At 38.5% G+C, this 10,889-nt stretch overlaps 1 protein-coding gene across 2 annotated transcripts in view; it reads left to right on the forward strand.

The window, feature by feature from the left end:
• The window catches only part of LOC108097665 (netrin-A), a 53,268-nt gene extending 42,626 nt beyond the window's left edge, over positions 1-10,642 (forward strand). The window contains exons 3-7 of one of the 2 annotated variants that reach the window (XM_017200112.2): positions 4,009-4,158; positions 4,574-4,726; positions 9,022-9,087; positions 9,430-9,793; positions 9,971-10,642. In XM_017200112.2, coding sequence (XP_017055601.1) covers positions 4,009-4,158; positions 4,574-4,726; positions 9,022-9,087; positions 9,430-9,793; positions 9,971-10,112 — 875 coding nt within the window. In that variant the 3' untranslated portion in view covers positions 10,113-10,642. Of the gene's footprint in view, positions 1-4,008; positions 4,159-4,573; positions 4,731-9,021; positions 9,088-9,429; positions 9,794-9,970 lie in introns of both variants that reach the window. The other variant, XM_017200114.2, reaches the window with a different exon arrangement.
• Positions 10,643-10,889: the final 247 nt, after the last annotated feature.

Here is a 10,889-nt window from a genome sequence, read left to right on the forward strand (position 1 = left end):
AGAAATCTTTTGTGGGGAAATACGATTTTGTATTTCTTCTTTATTTTTCCTAATTTTCTATATTTTATTTGCTGCATAAAGAATTCTTACAATGAAAAACAGAATGTTGTAACCAATTTCACATCCTCTTTTCCTTCAACTTTATTTACCCAATCAATCATCATTGGATCGCTGTTTTTCCTACTGTGTGGCATTGAAAAATGGCAAGCAAAATTGAAATCGAAGTATTCAAAGCCAGAAAATTGTCCAAATTAAGCGCAAAAAGGGTCGATGGGTCAAGGGGTTGGAGGGAAAGTGAAGGTGGAAATAAAAACACACACAAACTCTGGTTATTTCATCTAGAAATGAATGCCAGGCCGCACTGCGAATGATTGATTTAAAAATATCCGTGCTTGGCAGATGCTATAAAACATACCTGAAAATGTGAATAAACATGGCCATATATACATATATATGGTATATGGATTTATATTCGGAACACACGCACATGGGAACGAGTACATTTATTTCTGTGTACTCAACTGTTTAATAGGTCGTCCAATGAGGTAACTTTCGATTCGTGTTAAATCAATGATCTAATGAGTGGATATTGGCCTTATATCACCCATTTTCATTGGTGAGTGAATAACGCGGGGAAATATGAATCAATAATTGTTCGATTGATAATCATAATTGATGGTTAACTTGCAGAGGAAGGAATAAAGTGTGCATTTAAACTATCTTGAACGTTTCCTTTTATAAATCTCAGCTAAATTTAGAGTTTCCCTGTCATAAATTCACATTCAGCTTATGTTAATAACCAGTAATTAATCAAGAGTAATTTGTGACATCCCAGTTTGATTCACTTTCACTGGAATCCAAGATATCAAATGGCCAGTCGTTTCGCTTCTTGTCTCGAATGATTCATCCGGAGGGGAAGACTACTCTCATTAGGAGCTCATTTATTTTGGGGAACCCTGACCCAAATCGATCCGGATAAGCCAAAAAGAAGTGACGGGCTACACGACTTCTTTGTTCACCCAAAGCCAAATGATTCAAGCCTGATTTGGGTTGAATTAAAAGGAAGTTCGGTGAAAGGGAATCCCTGAATCATCCTGAATCACAGTGCACTCAATAATTAAATAGAAATGCAAATGGCTCTGCGAAAATGAAGCCACTTCACTGAACATATATCCCACATTTTGCACTTTTTGCCATTTCTGTTCGCTGGCCATAATGAAAATTCATAATCTTTACCTCGCAAAGGGGATAAAAACCCCGCAAAAGGGGCAAAACAAAAAAAAGAACGCACTCACAAATGGGAAAATGAGAGGAAAATCCGGGCGGAGCATATGGAATGCATATTCCGGGTATCCAGATGGGTTCCGGATACTGGGATATATACTCGTATATATGCCAATGCCAATGCCGTCCACTGATACGATGATACGATGTGTAATGAACTCGTTCACTTCGCTCTCTCGCTTTTTTCTGGCTTGCGTATTTTAACAATATCCAAGAGCTGCGACTCCCAGCTCCAACTCCCACATCCCACATCCCATATCCCATATCCATATCCCATATCCCCTGGACTCCATTCCAACTGGACCTTCCACATCCACGCTCTGCTGTTCGCAGATAGCGCGACGCACACAACTCGCATATTGTTGTCATATTGTTGCCCCCAAACCCACCGAATGTGGCACAGTGGAACCAGGATTATATTTCAGATGATATAACACTACAAAAGCACTGAACCTATTATCAGTTATCAGTTGTCTTTTAAATACTCAGGATGTTGAACCCAAGCATTTTAAAATTGTTGTTAAAAAAAGCCATTTTTAAAAGATTTTAAATAATAAAATGTAAAATTGTAAGTGTACAATTTTATTTAAAAAGAACTAACTATTTGATTGCGATTCCAAAAAAAAAAACGTATAATTCCTGAAATTCCCTTACTAATTTCAGATTTTTTAAATCTCTATGAATTATAAATTTATTTTTAAATATGTTGTAAATATTATATATTATTTTTCCACTTTTCGTCCCACTGTGCCATTTGCTGAGTATGAAACGCCCCGCAGGCAACAATGGGCATTGGACACACGGAATTGTTGCTGTTGTTGCAAGTTATTATTGTCCGTTGTTGCTGTTGTCGTTATTGTTGTTGTTATCATCCGGATGTGTCACTGTGTGCATATAAATCGCATTTAATTTATTGTAAATCGGATTAAATTACCAAATGTTGCACGAACGCGCGAAACGAACACGGCAATATGAGAAATGGGGAGGGGGATGAGGGATTTCGGGGGGAATGGGGATGAACTGCAGGCCTAGTTAACCCATTAAGTTGCAGTCGTAAAAAATATACTCCCCAATTCAGTTTAAGTTCCATTTAAAAACGATTAAGGGACTTAAACTATTGCAATGGCTGAAATTTGTATTGTTGATTTAATTTTTACTGGAAAAAAAAGATTTCTTTTAATGAATATAAAATAAGTCTGAATAAAAATGAAGCCAAATTGCTTTATGTATAAAGCAAATTGTTACTCAAACAGTTTTATCCATATTGATATAAATAACTAGCTGGCATAAATATTGTTCACAAGGTTACTTGTATACTCTTTTAATGGGTTAAATGGTTTGGGTGTGCATTGAAAACCTGTGACAAGGACCTTAGCCTACTCAGAACTTAACCCCCAGCTGTCTGCCTTCGCACTTGGCAACCAATGGCAATGGCACACACAAGTTAAATCTTTAAATATGCAACAGCTTTTGGCCAAGAGCCGTCGCAAAGACCCATTAAATGTGGCCGAAAGCGGCTTATTAACTAAACAACCCACAGAGAAGCAACCCAGCTGAAGAAACAACAGCGGAGTCCTTCATAATAGTCTCAGACCGACACACATCACACAAATAATCCCCCGAAATAAGAACAAGAATCGTGAAATAAAGTATGTTCTGTGTGCTTTTCCTCTGTATTTTTCCCTTGCGCCAGAAGTGACCGGCAGAGGGCGCCAGTGGAGAAAGTAAACGAAGGCAACCCAAACAAAATTATATAAAATTAAAATAAGTTGTATGTAATTGGAGTTGAAACAGAAAGAGAAAGACTGTAATAACACGTTTCTAAATATTTGAAAATTGAGAAACGTTTTATTAACAAGCAGTTCGTCTTGTCTTAAAATAAGTTGGCTCCATCAGAAATCTAAAAAAATTACCAAACAAAGTATAGATAAATTTCATAGCATTTATTCAATTTTGAATGTTTTCCATTATTTATTTACTAAAATAAAAGCAGAGCTACAGAGCATCGAAAATTTGTTTTTTACATATTTTTACCAAAGTGTAGTTAAAAGCGGATTCCCAAGTGGATTCGATAATTGAATAATTTCAGTTCCACCTCTGATGATTTTAATTTTTTCCACCGAACCACTGGCATTGTTCGAGTGCAACTGATTCCGTAAAGCAAAAGGAAGGACGGGCTGAGCAGAATACTATATAATGCTGGGCGGGCCCATTTGCACTCTCATTTGCAATTAACCGTGTGCGGACGGACAAGATACGGACAACGAACGGACAAAGAACGGACAGCCGTTAACTGGCGACGTGCACTCAATTTGCCGGGAGATTCGCATGCGAATACGAATATGAATACGAATATGAATACGGATTCGAACGGAGTACTCGAAGCGTAATCGCATCTGTTAATGTACATTTCCACGGCTCATAAACGAATCCGCTGCGGCAAGGACGGTCAGTTTGGGAATCAGAACTTGAAAGGCTTTAAGTAAAACTCAAGTGGACCAGATTGGCGATTCCGGCGGCGATTGGCGATTGCCGATTGCCATTTTGGCTTTGAAGTGCCGCACTGCACCACGGCGTCCATTAAGTTCTCAGCACGCTCCGAAAAGTTCAGCAGCATCTGCATCTTGTTTCTCATTCACCCCCCAGCAGATATATTTCTTATTTGCGATATGTGTAGATAGCCAGGCTAATTGGTACATATCTCTTTTTTTTGCATTTTTGCAGCCTGCGAGTGCCACCCGATCGGCTCATCTGGCAAGATCTGCAACAGCACCAGCGGTCAATGTCCCTGCAAGGACGGGGTCACCGGACTGACCTGCAACCGATGCGCCAGAGGATACCAGCAGAGCCGCTCCCACATCGCCCCCTGCATCAGTGAGTATATATGTTATTTACTATATAATTATAGAGAATTGGAAAAGGGAATTTTCTAAATATTGTACTGTTTTCAGTCCTTTTTTAAAGCTTTTAAGTTTGAAATAGTTATAATTATTATATTTTATTATATAATAATAAAATTATATTTTATTAGTATTATTTTTTATATAAAGTTGGATAATCTTTTTATTTATTATCTTTTTTTCGAAAGATTGATAGCTGTATAGCTCTTAATTGACATAATGAAATAATTATGTTTTATTTAATTAGGTGTTTAGTTTATTTATTATTATATTATTTAGTCTCTTTTATAAATGGTTTGCTATCCAAATAAAACATTAAACTAGTGAATGCCTTACAGTATGGTTAAAATGGACTTCAGTTATTCAACAATCCTTTTCCCTTTCCGCAGAGCAACCGCCGCGGATGATCAACATGCTGGACACCCAGAACACCGCCCCCGAACCGGATGAGCCGCAATCCTCGCCAGGAAACGGCGGCGATCGCGGTGGCGCCTCCGGAATGGCCGCCCAGAACCAATACTATCGCACCGAGGGCGGCAGGGGTAAGTAAGTGCCACCTCTCATATCCATATCTATCTGTTGTGTTTTGTGTGCTAACCGACTATCCGGATACCCAATCCCCCAATCCCCAATCCCCGACCCGCAAAACCCTTTGCCATCCTCCCATTCGCGAGTGCTCTTGCTAACTGGTAGTATTGTTTATCGGTGGATACAGTAGAGTACTGGTAAAAGGAACGGACGAAATTTAAATGAGAGTTATTAATTTAAGGGATTTACAAGATCATAAAAATATGGACTTAGTTGAAAAGTTTGAAAGATTGTTTGAAAGTTGAGTTCATTTTCTGTGCTATGGAAAAGGGTTTAAAGATTGAGGAAATAATTTAACAATAATTTCGAAATACTTAGATACACTAAGTAAATTATATTAAATTAAATATTCAAGACGAACGTACTTTGTATAGCTTTTTTCAATATAACTTTTATTTTAAGAGACGATGCCTGTAAGCTGCCCGTCCATTTATAAATACGAACTAAAACCCCCACTGAACTGTTGCTGCAGAAGTAATTAATCCCCCGAGTTGCCCATTAGCGAGGGCCCACTGTCCTTGGCCCGAAGGCGAAGAAGGCTCGCCGTTTGCCGCGGCGCTTGGCTCGCCTTTGTAATCCTTTCAAATGGGTGAGAAAACACAAATCCGCTAAAGTGCAGTCGGTTGTCGGTCAGGAAAAGTGGAAGCGGAAAAACAAGGAGCGCCGCAAGGAGCCGCGTGGGTGGGAAAGGGACGGGTAGACAGCGGCACTTAGCAGACAACGCAAATGTTTGCACGCAACTTTTACTTACAGTGGCGCGGAAGGTACAGTGGGGCCTCGGGGGAGCGGAAAGAGAGGGGGAAGGGGAAGGGGAAGGGGGGCATTGCGAAATGCAACAAGCATACAAAATGCGCCACGCAGCATAAATCATACTAAGCCCAGTTCCATCCCACTTCCACTCGAAGCAAAACAAACTTTGCAATAAAATGCCAAGAAAATAATAGAGACTCGGAATCGAAAAGAGAGGGTACCAACTTAAAATATCCTTCAGCTATAATATTATAAAAAAAGTTGGGTTTCTAAATTGTATTATTTTAAATTAATCCACTTAAATAAAAGGTATAGTTTAGATGCTGGATAAAATATAAATAGGTTTTAAATTCTGTTTTCTTATTAAAGAGATTTTTTGGGAATTAGAAATGTACATTCTTTATAAATTTTTTAATACTTTCTGTTTCTGTTTAATATTTAATATAAATATTATAATAGAGAAACCTTCAAATAAAATACGATACCATATCTGGGTAAAATATTTCAGAACGAGAGATTTATTTATTGCGAATTAAAGATCCTACCACAAATCCTCTGTTCACCCAAAATATTCAAGGACTATAGGGTATTTAAACAGTAGCAACAACAAATACTCTAAAGACCCCAAAGGAACATCACAAAAAATATAAAGAATATAGAAAAGGGAAGAGGAAAGATGAAAGTGGAAAGTGGAAAGTGGTAAGTGTAGAAAAAGAGGGGAAGAGATAAAGCAGGCGAAACTTGGCAAAGCAAATGTATTAAAAAAGTTTTTTATTTAATTTCCCATGAATAAGCTGCTGCTGCAGCGGCGAGAAGAGCAGTCAGCCGCCTACTTTTCAGACCCACTGTGTCCAGTTTCGAGTGCCTCGCTAATTGCTGCCAACTATTTGCTGAAGGCATTAGACAAAGTCAGCGCAGGATAGCCGAGATGGGTGATGGGGTGCTTGGTTCGCAGGACGAAAAGGACGACAGGATGAGCCGTTTATGCAGCTGCGAATGGAAACAATGACAAATTGACTGGGCAACTTGAGCAGCCACAGGAATTATAAGCGTCGAGTTAATCATAATAGAGTCACACTGCCAACTTCAAATGGCCAAGTGAAGAAGCGAAGGATAGATGGCCAAGAATAAAATTAAGTTTTTACATTTACTAGGGAACACGTTTTTGTGAATTATCTGGAAAATTTGAGGAGGTTGAAAGGGGTGTAGGATTTTGTTTATTTATTTCTTTCACAAAATATCTTAATTGCTAGATATTAAATAGATTTCTTAATACATATTTCTATTATAAATAGCGGGCATAATCAGCTTTAAAATTTAAAATAAATTTAATACCCCTTATGGTAAGCATAGCTAAATATATTTTTTTAATTATTCGAACTATGAAAAGAACATTTTGTGAGCTGCTCCTGCTGCAAAATCCATAAAAACCATTAAAATTGCAATAGGATATGAATAGCTGCCAGACGACTAGGATCCATTCCTGGCTGCAATTGTTGCATATCAAGTTGCCCACTCCTTTCTACTTCTCCTGCCAAAATGCAAATCGACCTGCAGACTGCAAACTAAAAAACTGCAAAATGAAAACTGAAAACTGAGATGGCGACTGCGTTTAAAGAGGCGGGCAATCTTAAATTTATTTGTCAACGGCAAAGAAAAGCGCAAGTTGGTAAAAGTTGTCGGCGTTGTCGGCGGAAAGTTTGCCATTCGCTGTAACCAAGAAGCGAGTTGGGCAAATGGACACACGACACAGAGACAGAGAAACTCACAGGCTCTGCGAAAAAGTTCGTCCTTTGCCATTCATTGGCACAACATGAGGGGGCGTGGCATGCCCCTACTTTGCCCCCTTATCGCCGCGCCCACCGCCATTCAACACGGGCATGAATGTTAATTACGAATTCATAATTTGATAATCTTATTAAATTAATTTAAAATTCTACCCGAGTTTGAGTTAATTTAAAGTTAGTTGCCCCCACAATGTTTGCCCGTCGGGGTCGTGGGTCAATTTTGATGTTATGTTAATTTGATGACTGGCGAATTTTCGGAAGATTTATGTTTGCTTCAAATTTGCACAAGTCGATTTTAAAGTTGGCGAGACTGGCTGGCTTTCAGGAAGAGAAACTATAAATTTAATTCAATTTAAATTGATTGAAAGAATCTTAGAATTTTCTATTTTATTTGTAAATTAAATGCTTGAAACAAAGAAGAAACTACAGGAAATTTATCAGAGAATGCCAAGTAAATTCCTGGTCTTTAGGTACTTTAATTTACTTCAGAATTTTCCACATATTTTCCCAGAACTTCTGTGGCCCACATCAACACCTACATACTGAAAGTATTTTAGCCACAATTGCCAAATGAGGGATTCCCGAGTGATGACTCAGAATTTTCTAATCTCCCGTCTTTATTTTCGGATATTTTCGTTCGTATTCGGGGCGTGGCTAATGATCTTTAAATGACGGCGATAAATATCGTTTGTTTGCTAAGTGCATCGGAAAATTTACTTAAATCGGAGACGAGGGCAAAGCTCCATAAATAGAAAAGGGAAAGTGCCATTTTTACTTTCGGTTTGGGATTTGCTTTTAATTTTGAACTCGAAGTCTATCCATTGTTTAATCGATTTTTAAACCCCTCCATCCATTTAATATAAATGTTTGTGCCACAAAGAGATCGAGAAGTTGCCGCAATTGTGTCACGTTTGCTTTGACATTGCGATCGGCGGCAGAAAGAGCAACAATGCAACATGCGATTCCCAGCCGAAGGAAAAAGGCAAAATAAAAACCTATTGGCTAATTTTAGTCGCCACAAAAGGCGGCCCAAGGCACGAAGTCAAAATGCACAGAGAGAATAAAATAGATAATAAACCTAATAATGAAAATCACAAAATTAATGTAAGCATAGTAAATACTTTCAATAATTCCGGATGAATAGTTGGAAGCCAATATTTTCCACTTCAAATGAAACCTTTAATTTTTGATCCAAATTTTTAAATAATTTTTTTTATATGAGTACTCCTATTTGTTCTCTCTACACGAAATTAAGCAGGCAGGCGGGGCAGTGCAGTCTTAATGTAAAATTGATCGAGCACTACTGCCCGTTGTTGCTGCCACTGTTTCTGCTAATTGGCATTGGCCATAAAGACATAAATTTCGCAATTAAATTGTAAACACCAATGTGAATGCCCCAACCGAAGGACAAGGCGAAAAGAGATGAGTTGCCGGGGGAGGGGGTGGTGGAGGGGGAGGGGAAAAGGCCCTAGAAAAAGGGCAGTACAGCACAGCCTCCCCATTGAAATCCTTCCCCCAATTAACCTCTAACACAATATCACTCCGATCCAATTCCCCCGATTCGCTCAGCTTCATGTCATCTGTGAAACTTCGATGTGATTTTGTTCGCTCTGTGTGGCGCATTCCTTGTTTTTCCGAGGACCTCACAGAGCGAACAGGGAATTATTTGACTCAGCTTACTAATTTCAAGTAAATATTATTTATAATTTCAGAATGCGGCAAATGCAAAGTCAGCACCAAAAGGTTAAACCTAAACAAGTTCTGCAAAAGAGATTACGGTGCGTTCAAATTATTTATTAAGTAGAAATGCCTTTAATCAATACGAAATTACGTATACGTACTTTGTATTAAAAATACTTATTTTTTTGTTTAATGCTTAAGAAATTTATTTTGCTGTAAAAGGCACCTTATGCTTTGGTTATTCAGTTTAGTTGTTTTATTGATTAAAAGGATTTTGTTGTTGAAACAGACAGCTGTTCTTTTTTTTACTTCTTCATCATGGTTTTTAATTTTGTGCAGTTCTTTTATAAACAGTTTAAATATAAATCACATAACCTGTAGTGGAATTTATCTTATTTCCCACTCGAAACTTGTAATAATCCAACTTAATTCTCTTGCAGCAATAATGGCAAAAGTAATTGGTCGCGATACGAGCAGCGAGGCGGCAAGCCGGGAGTCTCCTCGGCGCGGAATGGATCCCGACGCGGCGGACTACGAAATGGACCAGGATCGGCCGGGGTATCGGCCGAATACCCCGGAGTACGAGTTGCAGGCGGAGGAGGCGGAGGCGGAGGCGGAGTATCCAGGAGTGGTTCGCTTCGATCTGCAGATCCAGGCCGTCTTCAAGCGCAGCAGAACAGGCGAAAGCAGCGGCGCGGGGAGCGTGTATGGAATGCCGAGTACAACCCTAAAACGCGGTCCTATGACCTGGATCATACCGACTAAGAACCTGGAGTGCCGCTGCCCCAAGATCAGAGTGAACAGGTCAGCAAATCTATTAGGAACGGGTTGGCTCAATGATCTTTAAAAATGTATTATTAGAAAGAGAGAGAGCAGCATAGCATATATACGGCATATCTTGTATCATTTCATTTTTAATATAGTTTAATATAGTAAATATTATTTAAATGGAATATGTTTTAATCCCTGCTTTTCTTCCAGATCCTATTTGATCTTGGGTCGGGACTCGGAGGCGCCTCCTGGCTATCTGGGCATCGGGCCGCACTCCATCGTAATCGAGTGGAAGGAGGACTGGTATCGTCGCATGAAGCGCTTCCAGCGGAGGGCGAGATCCTGCGCGTAATCCTGCAGCTGAATGTCGTCTATAATCCCCGATTCTCCCTGTTTGTAGTCTCAACATTCTAGACCTAAGAACTATTTAAAATCACTGAGTTGGACGGGAGAAAGCAAACGAATCGTGTCGCAATAGCGTTGTCTCTTAAAGATTTTTTTTTTTTTTTTTTTTTTTGAAACGTCAAATGAAGAAATCAAGCGATTTTGTAGCAGCTTAAAATCAAACTAGAGGTATTTAATTTATTTAACTAACTTCAATTGTTAAGCATCAATCAATCCAATCGGCCATTGATCAATATCAATTAAACACACGGAAGTATCAATATGTGTAATCTATGTAATCTATATATACGACTTGTATTATTCGCTAAATTAAGATTCCTGTCAGCCCAGTTTAAGCATTTGTGAACGATTTACGTACTAGGGCCGTCTCGAGAACCGAAAAGAGCGCCATAAGCAATAATTTATCTGTAAGAAGTACTTTGATGCATGCATGACCCGCAAAAATCGTAATTAATAAATATTGTACAGAGCAAAACACCGGAAGTTGTATAATTCTTTTGAATTTGAAATTTTTGGCGGGCTATTAGAAGCGTTGCCAGACTAGGTAATAATGGTTACCGTTGACAGATGGCAATTCATTTTGAATTGTATTTGTTTGTCTTTTTTTAACTGATTTTTTATTGTTTATGAATGGATTTCCTTTAATTTAGATATATTTAAAGATATTTATAATTTATCACACCAGGGTTCTTGAATTTATAATTTATTTTTAAATATGTGAAGT

This window comes from Drosophila ficusphila, unplaced genomic scaffold (genome assembly GCF_018152265.1).
Source record: "Drosophila ficusphila isolate 14025-0441.05 unplaced genomic scaffold, ASM1815226v1 contig_197, whole genome shotgun sequence".
NCBI lineage: Eukaryota > Metazoa > Arthropoda > Insecta > Diptera > Drosophilidae > Drosophila > Drosophila ficusphila.